This window comes from Peromyscus eremicus, chromosome 19, assembly GCF_949786415.1.
Source record: "Peromyscus eremicus chromosome 19, PerEre_H2_v1, whole genome shotgun sequence".
NCBI classification, from domain to species: Eukaryota; Metazoa; Chordata; class Mammalia; order Rodentia; family Cricetidae; genus Peromyscus; species Peromyscus eremicus.
In genome coordinates, this window is record NC_081435.1 from 35,271,424 (window position 1) to 35,293,950 (window position 22,527).

Sequence of the window (22,527 nt, forward strand, 5' to 3'; positions counted from 1 at the left end):
AAACATACACACACTGCACATACACAGTACACATACTGCACACTCAGTACACACACACACACACACACACTCACATGCACTCTCACACACACACTACACACACAGGTACCACAAACATACACACACTGCACATACACAGTACACATACTGCACACCCAGTACACACACACACACACACACACACACACACACACACACATACACACTCCTGTTTTCCATTTACTTAGGATCCACAAAGGCCTTCAGAAGCCTTCCTCCCCACCCTCCCCAGCTTCCTACCTAAACACCATAATCTTTTCAATCACATTAGGCAGAAAGGTCACTTTAGTCCCTAGGGACAAGATCACAAAGGTGTTGTCCTCACATAGGAATGAAGAAAGGAAAATACAGGAGAAGGGCCTGGAAGGCTGAGCGTCTACTTTTCTAAACCAGCTGAAATGAGATACAAATGAGCGTTTGCCAACTGGACATGAAAGGCTCATGGCGCAGTTTTCAGTGGTCCAGGCGAGAAGTCTTGTCTTTGTGTTGGTCGTGAGCTCAGATATAGTGGTCTGTTGATGAATGTTAACAATAAGCTCTTTAGGTGAAGAAAAATACCTAAATTTATGGTGCTGACAAATTTCCATGGTGCGAATGCTCCCATGATGGCCCACTTTATTTTTATTTATTTACTTGTTTGTTTTGTTTGTTTATTTACTTGTTTTGTTTTCAAGACAGGGCTTCACTTGTAGTCCTGGTTGTCCCCAATACGTAGATGAGGCTGGCCTTGAACTTTCAGAGATCTGCCTGCCTCTGTCTCCCCAGTGCTGGGATTAAAGGCGAGTGCCACCATGCCCAGGACCTATTATGGCCAATATTTAATCCACTGATTTGATTGCAAATTTTCTGGATATAAACCCCTAGGAACTGTGTGAGCCTATGACTGCACAGCACTGCTTAAACAGGTTAACCCTGACGCCCTCAGCCTCTTCATCTGCCACTGTGCCTGTTTGACTGAACCCTCACCCAAGTATATTTCACCTTCACAATTCCGTGAGTACTGAGATTTATGCTCTCAGATCTCTGGTCAGGAGAATTCTCTATAAATGCATTATAATCATATAAATTTCTTTCTGGGACTGAGGACACTTTTTTTAAAAGACTTATTTACTTATTTATTATGTACACAGTGTTCTGCCTGCATGTTTGGTGAATGCCAGAAAAGGGGAGCAGATCTCATTATAGATGGTTGTGAGCCACCGTGTGGTTGCTGAGAATTGAACTCAGGGCTTCTGGAAGAGCAGCCTGTGCTCTTAACCTCTGAGCCACCTCTCTAACCCCAACTGAGGACACTTTTAATCATGCCTGTCAGGGCTCTGGGCATGGAGGGCTATGTGCCTCCAGTTACTTTGGACTACTTTCCAGCTCTGGAGAACCTCTTTATTCTCAAGGGGTTGTTCTGGTTGTACTTCTTCGTAAGCATGGAACCTGTCACTCCAGTATGTGGCTAGTCAGCTCCAGATGTTTGACAGTTGAACAACCCCTCCTGAACTTGTGTAAGGAGACCCTTCAGACTACAGAGGGAGAGCCAGTTTTACGTAATTGCTTTATGTCCCTGTGAATTATTTTAAAAATGTACTGAGTATGGTGGCTCATAGCTGTAATCCTAGCACTTGTGAGGCTCAGGCAGGAGAATTTCTGAGTTCAAGGTCAGCCTGGGCTACATAGTGAGTTCTAGGACAGCCTGGGCTAAATAGTAAGTTCCAGGATAATCTAGACTGCAGTGTGAGACGCAGTCTCAGGAAATGAAATAAGTAAATAAGCAAACCAGGGCTGGAGTGTCAGAAAACAGCGTTTGTCAGCATGAGTGAGGCCTTAAGTCTGATCCCCAGCACTGCAAAAAGGTAGTATAAAAAATAAGCTGGCCAGGCACAGTGGGGTACACTTTACATCCCAGCACTTAAGAGGAAAGGGCGTAAGGATCACATCAAGCTTGAGGCCAGTTTGCAGGCCCATTGAGATACTATCTCAAAAAAGAAATCAAATAAGTAAATAAAGAAACCAAAAGCCTCTCCATAAACATCACATGGGGCATGTTTTCATGTGGGCCTGTCACACCTTCAGCCACTTAAAGCTTCAACATTAAAACACAAGAGCAAACACAAAGGATGCTGCCACGTTCCCGAGGAGAATAGAGCAGAATTCTAAGTTGACCATGACCAACACTGGGTTTCCCCAAGGCTCTCTTGATTGTAATAGATAAACTCCATGTGAGTGACAGACTTCTGAGAGCATTGGAGCTTAGCATGACCTCAGTTAGCCAGCGAGCAGAGGGAAATGGCTGAACTGACCAGTGGGGACTTCAAGAGACAGGTTCTGCACCGCAAGGGAGCCCTCCAGCCAGGACAACCTGGTACAACCGTCAGCCACCACTCCACTTCCTGGGGCCTTTCATCGCACTGGACCCTCAGTGTAGAAATATACCAAGCGGTATTTGTAAAATGGCAACGCCTTCCCTGTAGTCATTGCGGAATCGTTTGCAGTGGTAAAAGGTCTGAAAATATCCAAGAGTGAAAGTCCCTCAGTACAAGATTCGTGAACTAACGTGCACGTGGTGGACCCTGATGTGGAAAGAGCTTGTGGGTGACCAGCATTGGCTCCAGAACACAAACTTGTTTATAAAAAATGGAGGAAAGAAATAAACAAGCACACGAAATGGTATACTGGCTGCTTCTAAAGGGGGAAACGGAATACCTGGTAGCTGGAAAGCATGAGATCCCACCACGTCCCTTCTACATCTTTTCATTACTGATCGTCATTGTGTCCTACTTATTCTGACACACGAAGGCGTATTTTTTTTCCAAATATAAAGTTTGAAACAACTGTGATGAGAAAATATTTTTTCTTCTAAACATTCACCCATGCTCATGTTCTGTGGCATTAAATGCATTCTCAGTGCTGTGTACCTGTCTCCACCATCGATATCCAAACATTTCATCAATGCCGCCACAACCTCTGTTATCATTTCAATAATAAATCTTTAGTCCCCCTCACTCTGGTCTCCCATAACCTCTCTTTTACTTTGTTTCCACGAATGTGCATATCCCAGGGACTTCAAATACAAGACTCTACAATATTTGTCTCCCTGTGGCTGGCTTACGTCATTTTTCCACGTGTATTTCTTTTTCTCTAAACACCTGCCAGTTAGATAAATAAAGTTATGAATGTCTGAGGTTTCCTTAGAGACAGAGAGGACCTATCTTTGTGAAATGTGTGGACACATCTCAGATGAGGTAGCTCATGCTTCTGATGTTTTCTAGAAACCCCTCTGTAACCTGGAAAAGGCTAGGGATATGGCTCAGTGGTAGAGCACCTGCTTAGCATGTGCAAGGCCCTAGGTTGGATCCTCAGCACTGAACAATAAGTGTAATTAGTCATGCTTGAGGCGTGTTTCTGCAATTCCAGCTTTAGGGAGTTAGAAACTAGTGTGTGGTGAGTTCAAGGCCAGTGTGGGATACCTAGAAAAATAATGTGTTTTGTATGGGGTATGGAGATACATACCTTTAATCTCAGTACTTGGGAGGAAGAGGAAGATAGATTTCTATGAGTTAAGAACCAGGCAGGTCTACTAATTGAGTTCCAGGCTAGCCAGCAATAGCCAACAAAGCCATGTGAACAAAGAAATGTTAACTGTTGGCCTTTCTTGCTCATGTTAATGCCATCTTAATTTCATAAAATGAAGCCCAATAGCCATTATTTCCCATGAGTCGTGGCTTGCATATCGCTCATATAGAGAATTACTTCATTTGTGGGTTTTGAGGTTTTTTTTTTTTTAGATAAGATCTCACTTCATAGTCCTAGCTGGAAATCACTTTGTAGACCAGACTGACTTTGAACTCACAGAGATCCATGCACTTCTTGCCTCCTGAGTACTAGGTTTAAATGTGTGGACTACCATGCTCACTTTCATGTGTAGTGTTTTGAGAAAGAGTCTCATGTAGCCCAGGCTGGCCTCCAACTCACTATGTAACAGAGGAAGATGTTGAACTGGTCCCTCTGTCTCCATCCCACCCAAAGTGCTTGAGATGATATAGCCATATGCCACCATACCAATCCCAAACCAAATCTTTATCTAGGGCCCCCAAGGACCTTCAGAGGAACCACAAGTTCTTTCTGAAGTTATGTACAAATTGTGGTTGGTTTCTTTCTGGTGTTCTTTTTCTTTTGCATCCAAGATTCTCAAATTCATCAAAAGACACCAAATAGGATAATTAACACTTCCTTCTCCCATGAATCATATTCAAAATCCCTTTAAGGTTCATCAGCTTAGTTTAAATGTGTGATTGATGAACCCATACCAAAAGATGACTCACTGGACACAGATCTTACCTTAGAGAAAATCAGTATATTTAAAAAAATCCCTGGAATTGACATATTTAACGGAAATAACATTGTTCATTTAATTTGGTGGGTCATAGAATGTACCATCAGAATACATGAATGTCTGTTTACTGTGTGAGGAGGAAATGGAGTTTATTCTATGCATCTCTTAAATACCGAGCAGCTACTGTGTGTCTTCATACTCCGAATCCAGCAGTAAAGGAAATCAGTCTCCCCATGGAGCTTCTGTCCTGTCAGCAAGATCTCCATGACGACAGATGAGTGAGGACCAGGGACAGCATCCTCCAAAAGTGGTTCCATGGAGCTGGACAGACAGCATCTGGAGACTGCGCTGTTGGTAGGGTGAATGGAGAACTCCTCTCTGGGAGGGGGAATGGCGGCCTAAATCTGCAGAACTTTTGATTATTTGCTTGCTCTGTAATTTTGTTTCATTTTGAGACTTGGTGTTATTATGAATCTCAGACTGAGCTGGAGCTCTGCGTCCTCTTGCCTCAGCCTCCCCAGCCCAGAGATGACCGGCGCACATAGTACCCCACATACGAGCTGAAATTTGAAGGGTGTGAATGAGCCATATATGTAGAGAGCAGAAAGAAAGGGTCCTTTCTGACAGAGAGGGTGGCATGGAGCATACTCCGGTGAGTGGGGAGCCACTGAGTCTTGTTGTGGTGTTTAGGTGACCTGACTTTTGAATCCTTTTCCCCCTTTCATTTTATTTCTATTTATTTGTGCATGCATGCTCCATGTGTGGAGGTCAGAGGACGACTTTTGGGAACCAGTTCTCTCCTTCCACTGTGGATCCCAGGGATTACATTCAGGTGATTAGGTTCTCACAGTGTTTTATTACTTCACTATTGCCATGATAAACACAAGGCAACTTGTAAAGGCAAGCATTTAATTCGAAGGCTCCTGGTTCCAGATCATCATGGTGAAGAGCGTGGCAACAGGCAGGCGGGAATGGTCCTGGAACAGCAGCTGAGAGCTCACCTTGGTTCCACAAGCACGAGGCAGGGAGAGAACTAACTGGCAATGATGTGGCTTTTGAAAGCACGAAGACCAGTCCTGGTGCCATACTTCTTCCAACAAGGTCACACCTCCTAATCCTTCCCAAACAGTTCTACCAACATTTGCACCAAACATGCACTGTTAACTACTAAGCCATCTCATTGGCCCACAAGGCTTTGCCCCCTCATCCCTCTTTTTAGCAGCCAAGCATGATGGCTTCCTTCAAATGTTTTCTCACTTCCAAAATCATTGGGGGCTTTGCCACAGGTGCTGATGGTCAGTGAGCAAAGTGAATGTTGAGCCCTGCAAGGAGCAGCTCCTGTAGGGATTATACAAAAAAAAAAAAAAAAAAAAAAAAAAAGAGAGAGAGAGAGAGAGGTCAGGGCCAGTCATAGAGACTGGGGACAGGGACATCGGGGCTGGGTTTTGGGTTCACGAGAATCCTTGAGTTCACATGTTGCATGCATGTCACATACAGGATGTGACTGCGTTTGTGTATTACAGGTGCTATCTATTAAATATTTAAATATACCAGGCTGGCAAGATGGCTCGGCAGGTAAAGGCACTTGTTCCCAAGCCAGACAACCTGAGTTCAATTCCCAGAACCCATACAGACTGTGTCTAGCGTCTGAGGTAGGCTGGGATCACCGAGGGGGCCAGGGAACAGATTGGGATAGACAGGAAGGCTCTCTGCCAAAGACACCAACATCCTAATGGTCTGTTAATGTTACTGTCTGTGGCAAGAGAGATGATTAAGGGCACAACCTTGAGATGGAGACGTTATCCAACCATGGAGTCCCTCAAAATAGAAAACAGAAGTGGAAGGTAATGGAAGTGATGGTGTGTAGAGGTGAACTGTGGGAGCCCATTTTCAGGTTTCCTAGTAGCTTACTCAGTAGATCTGCATAGAGAGGATGATTAGACCGTGGGCCTGAGTGCACGTGTCTGAGATGGTCTGCACTTGGCGGTGCTGGGGGGAGGTCTTTTGCTTTACCCCTTGGCATTTCTATAAATACCCTAGTCAGGGGCCATTGGAATAGGTTCCAAGTCCTCTTGATGTTATCCTGTATTTTCTATCTGTTTATCTCCACACTCTAAATCCTTCTATCTAATATTTCCTACAACTCTCACTCAAGAGCACTCTGGGGAAATGTGGGGGTGTGGTAGTGCCACCTCCCCACAGTGAACCTGCCATTTTGCTGGCTCTGGAGATAGAAAGGGGTAGAATCAAGAGGCTGGGAAAATCCAACAACAGCTCCTACTCAGAAACTACAGAAAGGGGAAAAGTCCTGATTAGCACAGCAAAACTGTTCGACTTCTATGACAGAGCTGATAGCAAACTAAATTGGCATTGCTTTAGGCTAAGTCTGTGGCATACTGTAGTCACAGGGGAAAAATAGCATCTAATTTATTAGGCTTGCTTTCCAGAATGAATTGTGCTATGTCCAAGTAACTGAATAATCTTTACTATGGAGTAAGCATTCAATAAGCATTAATATCCACCTCAAAGACGAGAAGTTTTTGTAAGCACATCTGAGATGACAGGTCTAGAAACTATTTCCAGAAAAGACTTTACTTCCCAACTGAGTCTCAAGATGCCTACTCCAAGATGATAAGAGACGTCCCTAAGAGAATTGTTCAAACCTGGGGTAGCAAACTCAAATGCATATGTGGACAACCAGGGTAACATGCATAGAAACGGGTGAGTTGGAGCTGCAATAGGCTGGAGTGATGACCTCTTCAGGAGGAGCCCCTAGCTGAAAATACAGCCTAATGTTGCCAGACAACTCCAAGGTTTAAGATGTTAAGAATCTATCTTCTTCTATAATGTTTTCACTGTTTAAATGTTGGCTACAAAGTCACATTTGAACACACGCAAACAAAGACACACATGCAATGTTCAGGCAAGAATGCCCCTGTGTTGGTATTCAATTAGTGAAAAGAGAACCCCCAAGTTGCTGTTGAATGTAGCTCTTTGGCTTTCACAATCCTTTATCACAAGAACATCTTTTGGGATGGGAGTATACCTCAGTGGTGAAGTATTTGCCTAATATGGAAGAAGCCTTCAGTTTGATTGCTAGTAACACACACACACACACACACACACACACACACACTAACCTTCTCCTAAACCAAAGAATCTTTTACATTGCTTTGGTATTTTATCTAAATCTAAGAAACCGTCATTTATATGATGATTTTTATCATATGGTTCAAAAAGCAACGTCTACTTCTTCTCAAATCCAATTTTATTAAAGTTGTTTGGCAATTTTGCTGGCAGTACAAAGGGGGACACATTACACACAGTTTCAGTTTTTTGTTTGCAGGAGGTCTGGGTACATGCGCATTTCTAAACCATTGCTGGTCACTATCAAGGAGCAAACTTCTATGTGCTTCCCTATTCTCCATAGGATAGGAATTTGTCAAATAGGCTTGAAAAAATAAAATCCAGATTAAAAAATTCCCATCAGATATTAAGAACATACAAAGTATATTAAGGATTTCTGCATTTAGTCTTCCAGGTATATCAAAACAGACATTTGATAGTTTGTAGTTTCTGACTTGTAACTTGATTATTACAGTTCTGAGACCAGAGAGTTACCAAAGGCTGAGATGCCCCCAGTGAAACCCCCCAGTAGAGTTTTCATGGATTAGAGGACAGAAGAACCCGGAACAATGTGATTTGGCCATTACAAATCATTCGAGATTTTCTTTAGCGGGATTTTTCTCCTGCGTAGCTCAGGACACCGTCTGCCTCCTTAGCGCCCACTTTGCAGAAGAACCGAGCACGGGCTTGTTGAACTGTTACTGGACAGCAAATGGTGGGTGGCCTCTCTGCCCAAAGTAAACATTCAGAGGACCCAGAAGCAAAACTTCGCAGGACTTGGTATGCCTTAGTTGTTCTCCCGTGAGCCTGCAGTTGGCTGTAAGGAAGGAAAAGAGAAAGCTGTGTAAGAATTTCTGCAGAAGGCATGAAGGCTTGTGCTAAGTAAGTGGTTCTTAACATGTGGGTTGTAATCCCCCAAAGACTGTCAGAAAACACAGATATTTACATTATGATTCATAACAGTAGCTTATTACAGTTATGAAATAGCAACAAAAATAGTTTTATGGTTGGGGGTCACCACAGCATGAGGAGCTGTATTAATGGGTTGCAGCATTAGGAGGGTTGGGAACCACTGCTCTAAGTGGTCTTGTTTCTCAAGCAGAATTTGAAAGTCTGGCAATGGCAGTGGAGCCTTATGGCTTTCTTCTTGTGATAGGATTATCTTTTAGAGTTCCAAACATGGAAGACAAAGGTAAAACAAGACAATAAGTTACCTGAGGATTATGGCAGCCTGTTTCCATGTACTATTTCTTGATAAGTTCCCATGTACTTCATTCATGACTAAATGAAGACCATCCCAATTTATTTCACCAACAGCAGAAGACTGCTCTAACATAGTAATATTGGTTGCCTTATGGGGAGAAATGCTTGTCCTTCAAGAAGGATGTCTTAGCATATAGCATATCTCAATATATTTGTGGTCTAAAGAACAACACATCTCAATGAACTAACTAGCACATGTGACAGTCAAAACACAGACTTCAGAACAGTCTCAGCAAATGCAATTTATTGATGTCTGAGTTAACTCAACCTATAAACATTTTAAGTGGGAAATAGGCCAATAAAGACTTCAGTCTTATTTCTCAAGTGGAGAAAATATTTTCTTTAGGAATGAGCATGCACATGGAAGTTTCTCAAGAAACAAGTCTTCGCATTTAATTTAATTAAAAAAAGTAAATTATCTCCAAAGTTTAAGAAATAATAAGGGTAGACTGGACTTTTACCCTGAGATTTCATTCAGGAGTAGCTTAAATTTATGATATTTAAATAATGCTTTTTTTTTTTTTTTGGTTTTTTGAGACAGGGTTTCTCTGTGTAGCTTTGCGCCTTTCCTGGAACTCACTTGGTAGCCCAGGCTGGCCTCGAACTCACAGAGATCCGCCTGGCTCTGCCTCCCGAGTGCTGGGATTAAAGGCGTGCACCACCACTGCCCGGCAATGCTTATTATTTTTAAAATAATGTGTACTTATGTGCATGTGAGTACAGGTGCCCAAGTTAACCAAGGGCATTGATCTCCCTGGATCTGGCATTAAAGGCAGTTGTAAGTTTCTGGGAATAAATCCTGGGAACCAAATATGGGTTCTCTGCAAGAACCATGAGCTCCTGAGCCATCTCTCCAGCACATTAAATCAACTTAGGACAATAAAAGCCTACATGCAACACACTATTGCCAACCTCTAAGTCATGCATTTTTTAAAAGATTTATGTGTATGAGTGTTTTGCCTACATGTACGTACGTGCACAATGTGCATGCCTGCCCATGGAGGTTATAAGAGGGCACTGGCATTAGCTCCCCCTAGAGTTGGAGTTAAGAATGCTGTGGAACCCATGTGGATCCTGGGAACTGAATCTGGGTCCTCTGCAAGAGCAACAAGTGCTCTCTCCAGCCCCTTCTAAGTCATTTGAACCCAGGAAACTATACTTACAAATGGAGTCCTGATTCCAAATTTGCTGTGGAATGTCATGGTGACTTTGTTTTTATGCCCCGTTCTTTGATCAAAGGCATGGCATGTATCGAAAGGTGGACTGTACAAGTGAAGGCTCACGGCGGGCTCTGTGTGGCTGACATTCTCTACTCGATGCAATCCGATGGAATCTGACCAGACCAAAGAGGACAGGAAACAACAAAGGAGTCAAGATGGCAGCTGAAGGCAGAATTTCTCAATCACCCACAATCTTTCATTGATATTGATGAATGTGGAATGAATACACATTGGAATTAATTTGCTTGTTATGGATACTAAGGGCCATGCCGGCATCCTTACTTCAAACGGCCTCACATTGCAGTGAAAGACTAAAACTAGATACAATATAGAGAGAAAGAAAACATTCATAAGAACTTGAAAGCTTAAAAGGTAGTTTCATTTAAAAAAAAAAAAAGAAAACAAAATCCTAAACTACTCAGGGGAAAAAACCAAGAAAGAAACTCTATTTCTCAACTCTCAGATAGCTCAGGAATTGGCAGTCCCAAGCACTGACGGACTACACACGCTGACGGGTTGGAAGGCTGTTTAGGAAGTAGGGTCTCAAATCCCCTTTCACCATTTCCCTCCCCTCCAGGCTCCCCACCCCAGGAGAAGACAGAACTCGAAAGAGCATCATGGCTGAACTCAGGACTGGTGGATACCAGGTTAAACCCAAGTGAATGAAACAACAATCACGTGGGAATGGCAAGGGTCTTGCTTTCCTGACCTGCCAGCGTCATCCAGGACTTCTTTCTCCAGGCAGAGACGGAAATGACTCTGTAAGGAGTCTCACCAGCTCATAGACAAGCCCTTCCCCATCCTGCGCCCGCATCTCTCTGCTAAAGGGCTCTGCCTGACCCTCAGAGAGAGAGCCTGTCAACAAGCCCCGTCCTGTGTACAAAGCCACCAGTGAACTTTTTTTTCCCTGGATTTTACACATGAGCACACAACTGAGTTTGCCTCTAGTACAGAAGACAGAGGGTGGCCTGAGCAGCCTGGAAAAGCAAGCTGAAACACGACACTGAGAAGACCTGGGAAAGTCTATTATTAGCATTCTTCCTGAGACAAAATACCCAGCAGGGAGCAGGAATCAAAACAATTTTTGTTTTTATTTATTTCTTCTTTGAGAGATGATCTCATGAAGCTCAGGGTCACCTTGAACTTCTGATCCTCCTTTCTCCACCTCCCAAGTTCGGGGCGGTTTTCTTTATGTGGAACTAGGGATTGAACCCAGGACTTTGTGCATGCATGCTGGGCAAACACCCTACCAGCTGAGCTACACACTCAAAAAGGCTTCTCAAAATAGAAAGATAGCTGGATGTGGTGGTGCATGCCTGTAAGAAATGCTCGAGAAGCAGAGGCAGGAGGATTGCCAAATAAAACAAAGCCTGCACAGAAGGGCTGGCAGAAAAAAGTGGAGGTAGATTCAAAGAATCAAAGGACAAAGATTAAAATAATAGCAAAGAGAAAAAGATCAAAGGACACGTTCAGGGAGCTTAATATCCAAACAAGAGGCCTTTCAGAAACACGACCCACAGGCACGACATGAGAATATTTCGTGGATTGATAGGCACAAGTGTCCAAACTGAAGGTAACCAGGCACCCAGCAGAACAATGAGTCCTTAGGTGACCTTATTATTGTGAGGCAACATGGGACAGCATGCAGGCACCACACGAGAGGATTCCAGATATTTCCAGAAGATCTTTCAGAGAAAGAGTTAAGCATCAGAATGACCATGACTTTCAACAGGAACAGGAGCAGGATACACTAAAAGATCAAGATACAGACTTCCGAGGGACAATGATTGACAGGTCATAATCCAAATCCAGCTGATTTATCTATCAAGTTATAAGATTTGAATACAGGATTTTTGGTTTTTCTTTCTTTTTTAGATATTAGGAAGTCTCAAAAATTGACCGTCCATGACTCCTTTCATAAAGAGACACCTGAAGACATGCTTACCCAAACAAGACTGTGAACCAAGAACAAAGAAAACGTGAGTTCAGGAAATAAGCTCCAACACAGGAAAAAGCAAAGGGAAGGCTTAGATAACATCCAGGGTACTCATAGGTTGACAGTGAGTCCTGGCTTAGAGATAACTCATCTAGACAGGGAGAACTATGTCCAGGAAGATTAAAAAAAAACCAATCCCCCACCCCCGCCTCCTCCGCCATTGTTTTTTTCAAGACAGGGTCTCACTGTATAACTCTAGCTGTCTTAGAATTCACACTGTAGATCAGGCTGGCCTTGAAGTAACAGAGATCCACCTGCCTTTGCCTCCTTAGTGCTGGCATTAGAGGTGTATGCCACTATCCCTGGCCCAATGTTCTCTTCTGGATTTCTCTGTGTCTCCGAGGCTGACACTGAACTCATTATGTAGTCCAGGCTTGCTTCAAAACTTGCAAAAAAAATAAAAAATAAAAAAATCCTCCTGCTTCAGCCTCTTGAGTACTGGAGTCACGTGGCATGCTAACATTTTGCATTAATAAAACCAAGATGATCTAGCACCCGCTTATGCACAATTTTGAATGAGCGTTCAGTGCTGACTGAATGTTCTGCATACAAATAATGTTTGGCTTTTCTAATTGAAGGCGCCCACACCAACCGGCTCATGATGTACAATCCCGGAGTCAAAGGCCCTCAGATTAAGTGACCCATCCTTTAGAAGAGCCCAAGGTCCATACATGGGCCTCACTGTTCATAGTCTCAGCATTTTAATCTATGCCTTTGTCTCCCCTATGTGTCTGGTACACCTTCTGTTACAGTCATACTAGACCTTTCTTGATGGTTTTTACCAAGGTCCTGTTGACCTTTTCCCTACTGAAGCAAACTCCTGGGCCTCTGTTCCAGCTCTCCTCTCACCTCCACGCTATGTTGTATGTTGCTACCAAATGGGTAAAGAGATTCCCAAGTACATCTCTGCTGAGGGTGGGGGCTCATCTTTCCCCTGCTCCTGGAGGCTTGTGTCTTGATCATGTTTACAGTCTCCTCACACCTCCTGTCCACTCTCTCTTCCTTCTTCTTTCCATTGGCCCCCATTCCTCAAGTTTCCATTCTCTGAAAGGACTGTGCCCTTCCCTGGACTGGGAACCTCCCCCTGATCATATCCATGTCCACCCCTAATCTGTGAAAATCGGAGGTTGGGAAGCTTTTAACAGATTTCAGTAATTAGTCTACAAAAATATTCAGTATTGCTCATCCCACGTTTTACCAATTGGCAAAAATTAACATTAAAAATCAGATTTTTTTTTTATTTTGGTTTTTTCAAGACAGGGTTTCTCTGTGTAGTTTTGGTGCCTGTCCTGGATCTTGCTCTGTAGACCAGGCTGGTCTTGAACTCACAGAGATCCGCCTGGCTCTGCCTCCTGAGTGCTGGGATTAAAGGTGTGCACCACCACCGCATGGTTTAAAAATCAGAATTTCACACTTTTATGGAAAAAGCATTAGGACTCTCTCACTGGGGTTGGTGGCCATGGCTGTCCCGTTAGTGTTCATCGGCTCCTCACCAAAACCTTTTGTCCCTGGTCTGCATCCACCTTCACTGTGCCTGTAGTCACTCCAGGCTTCTGCACTGGAGCCCCCCGACAAAGCTCTTTTCCAGATGGAATGTGCGTTCTCAAGGACTCTGATTCCAGCTGAAAGTAATTATCCTAAGAGGCCTTTAGCTTTACTATGCTCTGGTATCAGTGACACGTCTGTTCTTACAGAGCTGGTGTACCTTCTATATAGCAACCCTCAAATATCTGAGAAAACAAAATGTCTGCAGAGGAAACCCACACACTCGGGGGAGGTGAACACAAGAGAAAACATTTCCCATACAATCTGATCCTTGTAAGTGATTTGCATTCCTAAACTAATAATCTAATAAATCTGAGCCAAGTAGCAAGGCCAACACTAGACTTTAAGATATATGAAGGAAGTGGTGTGCTTGCCAGGGGAAAAAAAAAACTGTAATATTTTATTTTATATAAGCAGGACAGCATGCTGATTAAAAGCATATGATTGGGCTCTAACTGCATGGATTCAAATACTGGCTCAATATTTAGAACCTGAGTGACTCTGGACAAGTTATTTAATTTTCATATGTACTGGCAATCTCATCTATAAATGAGAACAAAAATTATGACTCTCATATGTTTTAATGAACTTTTGGAAAGTTATGATCCTTTTTAGAAGTAGAAGTAAATTCAGTGCCTCTCCTGGGGAGCATTTGGCTCTTCCAGCAGACATTGGGGAAAGAACAAATTCTTGGTAAGATATCTATAAGTCATTACCCAAGAATATACATTGCAAAATTTCCCTTGAGAAAAGTCTTTGAGGTATGCTGCATGCAGTTTAGAAAAATGGGCACTAGCCAATGTTCTTAATCACTTCCAGAACATGTCCTTGCATTTTCTAATACAAACACACTATACATTTCCCATGTAGACCCAACTCTTTTGTATAAATTCTTATCCCACTATCTCTGTTCTAAGTTTTGGCAGGTAAACGACAATCTTCATGCATATGTTTTGAATGAATGATTCCAACCCTGCTTTAAAGCCTTAGAAACCCATTGTGTTTAGGCCATATTCCAACTATTTTCCATCAACACGCACAGATAAGAGTTCAGCTTTTTCTATGCGCTCATAGACACAGGATAGGGTGTTACCGTTAATGTAGGCACATTGGTTTTCCCTCAGGGTTCTTTCTGACTTCTTGATCATCTCGTTTGACTTTTTGTCGGGCCAGGCAAACAATGTCTCCTTTAGGTTTCCTTGAAGCATCTTCAAAAAGCAGTGGGAGTCCGTGTGATCGTGAATACTGCTATATATGCACAAAATGACAAATGAACTCAGTGGTTGGTCCAGTACCCCCATGGACTGAGCTGAAACGGATACACAGTCAAGAAGCTCTCAGGACCTAATTTGTTTCAGTTGCTGTGTTTTACATCTATCACTTTATAGTTCAGCATCATCGTTCTGGGCACAATAACAACACGTCATCCACGTCAAGGCATGTAACTTACAGATTAGATGTAAGCTCCCACTAAAGAGCAGCTTATGTTTTTGAAAATGTTATAACTGTAATCTGGTAACAAAACGCAAGCCCAGAAACCTTTCCTTTTATTTTTTTCCCCCAACACAGTTTTTTGTCTTCTTGTTTTTGTTTTTGTCTTTTTGTTTTGCTTATGGTTGTCTTTGAGACAGGCCCCATCATGCAGCTAGGACTGGGCTAGAATTCATGACTTCCTCTCAGAAGGGAGGAATACAGGATTGCTGGGATCACAGGCATAACACCATGCTCAGAAAAGGGCAGCATTTAATAACTCATCTCAACTGTGCTAGAACTTGATAATGAAAGAATATTAGAAGTGGAAGAGTTCTTGTGTAATATGTGAGGTCCTGGATTTTTATCTCTGGCATCACACACACACACACACACACACACACACACACACACACACACACGCACACAGGAGAAGGGGTTCATTAAAGAAATTTTTGAAAGAACAAATAGAGTCATCTTTAATAATTGTACCACAGTGGAATCATTTAATAGTTTGTGTTTTTCCCCATAGGCTTTTCCTCCTTTCTTCTTGTGTGGGTCGGAGAAAGTATATATGCACATATACATACTTATCACCCTGAAATGATGATGTAAGGTATATATAGTGTTACCATTTTACAGGAGTAGCTTTTACTTGTGATAATCTTGGAGTGGCCTACCTGTGATGACCTTCCAATACTAGTGGAAGGAAGCAAACTGCATATTAAGTAAAAAGGAATTTACTCATGTGATCTTAGAGCAAGAAGTATTTAGGTATATGAAGTCATCATAGTGACCAGGTTGATTAAAATATATAAATGTATATAATTTTTAGCATTTCTATCACGTTGAATTCTGTTAATGTTTAAATGTATCATAAAAGGAACTGTTTCCTGAGTCCACAGACTCTAACCCTAACCCTGCTAATCTGTTTTTAAAAACTACCAAGAGAATGACTGACAGCTACCCCATTTCATCAATAAATGTCCCCATAGATCCAACATCTGAAAGACTTGTAATTTTGCATTTCTTTTCTCTCACCAAAAATGGGTCTGGTTATTGTTTTGACAAAACCTAAGAAATCTGTTTAAAAATACAGAATTATTCAGTTGGTAACAAACGTACAAACTAAAGACAAGGAAACACATTTTACAAGTATTGGGGTTGGTGTAAATTGCCTTCCTGGTAAAGAAGCTGAACAATTAACGAGAGGTAGACAGAAGTTTCCTGAATTTGTGACATGTTTTTCTAGCTCCAAATCTTACCAGTTTGGTCTTTGGTCCCACAGTTGTTGACACATCTCACATACCGCAAAGGTCAAAGGTCAGGGTTAAGCAGAGTTCCCAAAACAATTTAACTCCATAAGAGACAGAGACTATTCATCTCCTCTGAATTACTACTCACTTGGGGTGGAGGGTTTTTTTTTTTCATTATTTTACATTTTTTTATTTATTTGTTTATTTCTTGATTCTGTGTGTGTGTGTGTGTGTGTGTGTGTGTGTGTGTGTGTACACAACTTGTAAGAGCTGGTTTTCTCTCTGGATTCCAGTAATTGGAGAGAATCATCAAGCTTGGTGGCATGCACATTTTTTCACTGAGCCATATGCTGGCTGGGGGTGTGTGGGTGTGGTGGGGGTGATTTTAATGTACATAGTACATGCCTGACTCCTACCCCCCCCCTACAAACTCCATGCTGAGATTAGTGGGCAATGTAAACAAAAAATTCTAAAATGTGAATTGCTAGTCCTTGTGAAGTTGGTGGCAACCTGGCACTACTTACTGTTCACATGCTGGGCAGACACTAAGAACTACCTTGAATGGGACTGGGGCATAGTTCAGTGTTAGAGGGTAGAGTGCTCTCTTAGTAACATGAGACATGCATCTGATTCCGAGCATTGCAAAACACAGATTTATTTTTAAAATATTTATTTTGAGATAGAGTCTCACTACGTAGCCCAGACTGTCCTAGAACTTACTGTGTATACCATAACTTAATATTAATTGAACCTTGAGATTATTAAATACCTGTTTAAAAACATATTATAAAAAGTTAACAGTTTAAGAAGTTGATAAAACGTGCAAAATAGAAAACAATGTGTATCTAACCGCAACTTCGGTAACGAAGTATCACAAACACATACTCACTTTAGTATAGAGTACACACCAAAACGTTACTTCATAGTAGTGACATAGATTTATCAAAGAAAAGTAGAAAAGAACCCCCGAGGGTGGGTGGAGCTCTGAGGTGGGAGGAACCCCAATGGTGGGAGGAGCCCCGAGGGAGGAATAACCGTAGGGAATGTCTGGAGTGTGGGAGCTGTTGTATTACCTGCCATGTCCTTCACCCCAGCACAGAATCATCAGATTAAACTTCCCATTTCCCTGATCCACAAGATTTCGGGTGTACCTAAAAAGACAAACATATGCTGGTTTGCATCTGACTGCTGAGACTTATCTCACTAGAAAAAGTATCATTTACTATTATTTTGCTACTATTTTAAAATATAAAAATATTTTACTACTATTTTATTTACTATTATTATCATCTTAAACAAGGGTCTCATATAGTCCAGGCTGTGAATCACAGTGTAGCTGAGGAGGACTTTAAACTCCTGGTCCCCCTACCTCCACCTCCCAAGTCCTGGGATTCCATGCATCATCACTTATGCTCTCAGCCGTACCTTTTGTTTTTTTCTGTTTTATAATCTTTCATTCAAATGTAAAAGTTAAGTAGCCATTTGTAGGGCTGGGGGGTTGTTCTTTTAAAAAACAAAACAAGAATAAGGGAAATGTAAAATCAAAACAAAACAAAATAAAACAAAGCAATAAGAACACCTAAAACCAAACCAAACAAATTTTCAGCTTTTCAAAAACCGTCAAGGAGCCAGGTGTGGTGGTGCACACCTTTGATCCCAGCACTCAGGAGGCAGAGGCAGGTGGATCTCTGTGAGTTCGAGGCCAGCCTGGTCTACAAAGTTGAGTTCCAGGACAGCCAGGGCTGTTACAGAGAAACCCTGTCTCAAAAAAACAAAAACAGATCAAAACAAAAAACAAAAAAAAACCCCAAACCCCCAAAAAACAAACAAACAACAACAACAACAAAAACTGTCAAGGAAAAGACAGAACATGGAGCCATAAAAGCTCTTATGCAAACCCTCTTTTCTCTTGTTATCAATAGTTGAGACTCATTTAATGTTAACGTGTATTCCTGAATTAAAGCTATAGTTCAGTTTTGTTCACAAAGCCATCTAAAAATGAGCACCAGCTTGCTTCCTTTAGCCCAAACAAACTGTGAACCACTTCAGTATGCATTTTTTTGTTTTTGTTTTTTAAAACAAGGGAGGCATTATTTAAAGAAAGCAGTACTTAGCCTCCAGACACATTCCCAGGAATGGCAGATGCCAGTCAAAGGCCTAGCTGCTCTCAGTCTTTCACAGTGGACCACCTACTCTGCTGTGTATAGGAGCAGGAATCCCACCCCCAAATTCTACCCCAATAAAACCTGAACATAGTGTTCGAATTCAGAGCCCAGAACAAATGAAAACTGTTTTTCACAGCTGATCTCTGACTTTTCTGCATTGTGTACTTTTCCTGGTCTAGACAGAATGACAAGACCTTTCTGTATTTTGATTTGCTGACTTTACTGAGGTATCTGCTCAGTCTTTACCACCGGCATGAAAAGATAAGAGGGGAAAAAGTAACCCAAATTTCATATTTCTCCATGCTTATCAGTCTCAAACTAATAAAAAGTAGCATTCTCACGGAAGGTATTTAGAAAGTTCATTATTACTCCAGAAAAGAATGTTGCTATTGTTTGGGGCTTTTTTTTTTTCCCCTTCTAGTAGGCTTTGAGGACCGAAGTTTCATTAAAGGACTGTTCTAGAACTCTGCCCTAATACAAACACATTCAAAAGCACTCATCAGGAAAAGTTCTGCACAAATAAGCAGAGGGTTGAAGTAAATACCAGAACCAAGGCTACATTAGGTCAGAATACTAAACCGTTTACGATTATAATTTACAAGAAAAAAAGTCAAAACCCAAACAGCTATCCTAAAGGACACAAAGCGGTAATTTGGTCCACATGGTTCTGTTGTCAGCATCTAGCCAGCAATGTCCGACAGTGTGACATTCGTTTCAGACTGCCGATGCTACAGGTAAGGAAGGGTTGCGTCCATTTGTTTTGGTGATGTTTGTTTACTCAGTCATCTGTTAACTCAAGCTCTCCATGCAGCTGTCCTCTCCTCCTGTCCTTCTTACCATCCTCCAGGCTCAGGGCCGGATGCTTGCAGGACATGGGTCTCTAGAGATTAGCCAAGTACTATTATTTTCCTTCTAGCTTTCAGTCTTCCCTTATACTTTAGTTCCTTATGACCTAGGAAGGGGCTGTACACACAGCCTTTAAATCACAGTAAACAGCGTTCCTGTATTAACACTCCACCTCTCCAGAGAACTCACTGTCTGGATATACCGGAACACCCATAGCCCTGCTCCCAACCCCCAGATCACAGATTGGAATCCTTTTGGGCATCAAGGACAATGCTATAGAATTCATGTCTGTCTCCCTCTCTTATTCTCTCTATAGTCCACCCATGTCCCACCCAGGACTTCACCCTTATCTGAATGAGCTGTGCCTTGGATCAAGGGAGAAATCCCGGGCAATGCCATTGTTCTAGAGGGCAGGAGCTGTTGTAACAGACCTGGTTAATTTCACTTGGACAATGCTATGCCTCCCATGCTACTGTAACAAAAGAATTTGTCCCAGGCCTAGAGGAAGTTGCATGGTGGTTTACAGCCCAGCTTCTTAAATTGGGCATTGCACAGTGGAATGTGGGGTCATGGAAAACTGGAACAGTATAAGATTTCTGAATGTACAGCCAAAAATTAATTCCAAATAAAACGTATTGTGTAATAAATTGGTAACTGGCAGCACGTGCCTGTGGTATCGCATGACTCCACAGCAATGTTTTTTACACTTGTTATTGCTGTGTATATTATGTGTGTGTTTGGGCATGTGTGTGCCATGGTGCTGGTGTGGAGCCTTCACGTAGCCCAGGCTGTGAACTCACAGCGCAGCTGAGGTTTGCCTACCTCCATCTCCCAGGGGCAAGCATCATGCCCCTTATCAGTTGTTTTTCATGTTAATAATCTTTCATTCAAATGTAAAATCAAACTAACAAATAATGCAACCAAGATTTCTTTATGTAAAAAATAAACAAGCAATCTACCTCATTAGTATGCATATTTGCTTTAATCTTTAATAAATGATAAAATTACATGTATGTCAAATTAAAAAAATTATGGTTGATTTTCGGTAAATATTTTATTTTTATTTTGTACATCTACATATATGGAGCTATGTAAGTTTTTCAGGCCCAAAGAGCTGCGGGTGGCCTTGTTTATTGCAGGCTCCCAAACAATAATGGGGAAACACATGTTGTGTGCTGTAACACGAATCTTAAAAGGTCTTATAATAACAAACCCAGAGCCAGATATTGGGGTGAAAGCTGAAAGATCAAAGAAGCAGAACACCCAGCCACTAGCTTAGCGCTATGAAAGCCTCAGCCTCAAGAGATTGAGTTCCTGTTTCCTCATGCCTTGTATACCTTTCCGTGTCCTACCATATTACTTCTTGGGATTAAAGGCGTGTGTCACCACTGCTGGGTTCTGTTTCTCTATTGTAGCCCAGTGTGGACTTGAACTCACAGAAATCCAGACGGATCTCTGCCTCCCAAGTGCTAGGATTAAGGGTGTGTGCCACCACTGTCTGATCTCTATGTCTAATCTAGTGCCTGGCTCTGTCCTCTGATCCCCAGGTAAGCTTTATTGGGGTACACAATGTATCACCACAGTGTAGGGTACCCAACTCCTTTCCTGCTGGTCTTTGCTTGTAACATTGAAATAAGAACAGCTTTTGTTTCAGTATTGGAGGAGCACTTGGCCCACAAACTGGCAATTACTTGCCAGCATTTAAGTAGACATGACAGGGGTACCCTTGCAGGACCCAGCCCAGAACTGAGTGTCCAGAATCAAAGGCGACTGCTTAAGACCACTTCCCAAACACAAAATGCCACCCTACTTGTCCTTCGTTTTTACTACTTCAAGTTCCAAAATACATTTGAAATGGTCCTTGCTGACAGAACTTTATTGTACATGTTACATGTTAAGGAGAGACGACTTCCGAGGAAAGGTCCCATTCTCTGTCATCCTTTCCTCCAGCCAGCTTCCTCTCACTAGCCAATCTATCAAACACAAGCACTGAAGCTTGCTCCTTCTTCCACACAGAAACCTCAAGAGTTTACTCTGGCCCCCGAGGGCTGAGGATCGCGCAGACTTAATCCCTAAGTCAAGGCTTCCAAAGGTCCTAGCCTACCAGACACCTCCCTCCAGCAGGTCCAGAAAGTAGTGGTCTTTATTTAGTTTTCCCTTCCAGATTCTGGGAAGCAAGGGCGAGAGGAGGCCAAAGGCTTGGGTGGCGGCAAAAGCCGCGGTGTGCCCAATTTACAAAATCCGACAGTGGGCGAGTCAGCCCTCAGTCCGGGCGGTGAATGGTTTGGAAGAACTGGATGGCACCAGCTCGCAAAACCCGCCCGATGTTTTACACTAAAGCGTTCCAGGGTTGGTGACGGAGGACTGACTTGGGGCTGTGTCTCCCACCACCCCGCTTTTCTTGATGGTTGGCAGGGTGATCTCCTGGAGCGCCCTCCGACCGTCTGCGGTCAGTCGCAGGCGGCTGCCCAGCGGGAACTTGAGCGTGCCAGGTGGCGGAGGGGTCCCGTGGTGCTGTGCCAGAGACGGCTGCGGAGGTGGGGTGTGGTGTCGCTGTGTTGGAGGCTAGGGGCGGGGGTGGAGGAGTTTTGCGGGAGACGGAGAGCAGAAACCCTGTGAGTGGTGCGGGGGGGCCTCCCTTCCGACTGTGGGGACCTAGCTTTGCAGAAGACCGGGCACGCTCACCTGTACTGGTCGAATTTGGCATACAAAGCCCACTCGGCAGGATTGCTCTCGTAAGCTTCCAGTACAGCCTGCACCTCCTCCACGTTGACCTCGTCACCCGCGAAGAGCTCATGCAGGATGCGGATGAGGTCGGCCAGGGTCCGTGGCTTCAGCAGCTCCGTCCGTTCCATCCCCGCCGGGCTGTGGTGCGTCCCTCCAGACCGGCTGCGGAGGACCCCGGCTGCAGGCTGGACAGCCGACACACCCAGGACCCGGAACGCCCGGGACCCACTGCACTAAAAGCTCTCGCAAGAGTATCGAGGCTCAAGTCTAGGAGTCACCGGAGACCAGTCTAGTGCACCGCACCGAACAAGACCAAATCTGCGGGATCCGCCCTCCCGGGCCCTTTTTAAGCTCTTAGAGTCATCCAGAACGTACCAACCGCCTTCAGGGGGTGGAGTGAGGCGGAGAGAAAGGGGCCGGAGATGGAGAGCGCCAGAGGGAAGGCCCTGGCACAGGACCCAGTTGCCTGTGCACGCCAGCCTTCTCAGAAACCCCACTGTCGCCCCTGCTCTACAGCTGTGGTGAGCTTGGGGCAATTTCTCCCCCGCCT

The 22,527-nt window shown here is 43.2% G+C and overlaps 1 protein-coding gene across 1 annotated transcript; it reads right to left on the reverse strand.

Moving 5' to 3' along the window:
• Positions 1-7,613: 7,613 nt before the first annotated feature.
• Cdo1 (cysteine dioxygenase type 1) lies at positions 7,614-22,296 on the reverse strand. Its single transcript, XM_059246391.1, has 5 exons — positions 21,936-22,296; positions 17,313-17,390; positions 14,607-14,761; positions 9,916-10,085; positions 7,614-8,306 (listed from the first exon to the last, which is right to left on the reverse strand). Exons 1-5 carry the CDS (start codon positions 22,103-22,105, stop codon positions 8,277-8,279), a joined length of 603 nt encoding a protein of 200 aa, XP_059102374.1. The 5' UTR covers positions 22,106-22,296; the 3' UTR covers positions 7,614-8,276.
• Between the last annotated feature and the right edge of the window lie 231 nt (positions 22,297-22,527).

What these genes read in the sequence shown, in the direction of transcription:
- Cdo1 (XM_059246391.1), bottom strand. Translation starts at nt 22,105, where the DNA reads ATGGAACGGACGGAGCTGCTGAAGCCACGGACCCTGGCCGACCTCATC. An exon ending in CCAATGTGCCTACATTAACG is followed by an intron (nt 10,086 to 14,606) that starts GTAACACCCTAT and finishes TGGTCTGGTCAG; the next exon opens with ATTCCATCGGATTGCATCGA. An exon ending in TTGGAATCAGGACTCCATTT is followed by an intron (nt 8,307 to 9,915) that starts GTAAGTATAGTT and finishes CCTTCCTTACAG; the next exon opens with CCAACTGCAGGCTCACGGGA.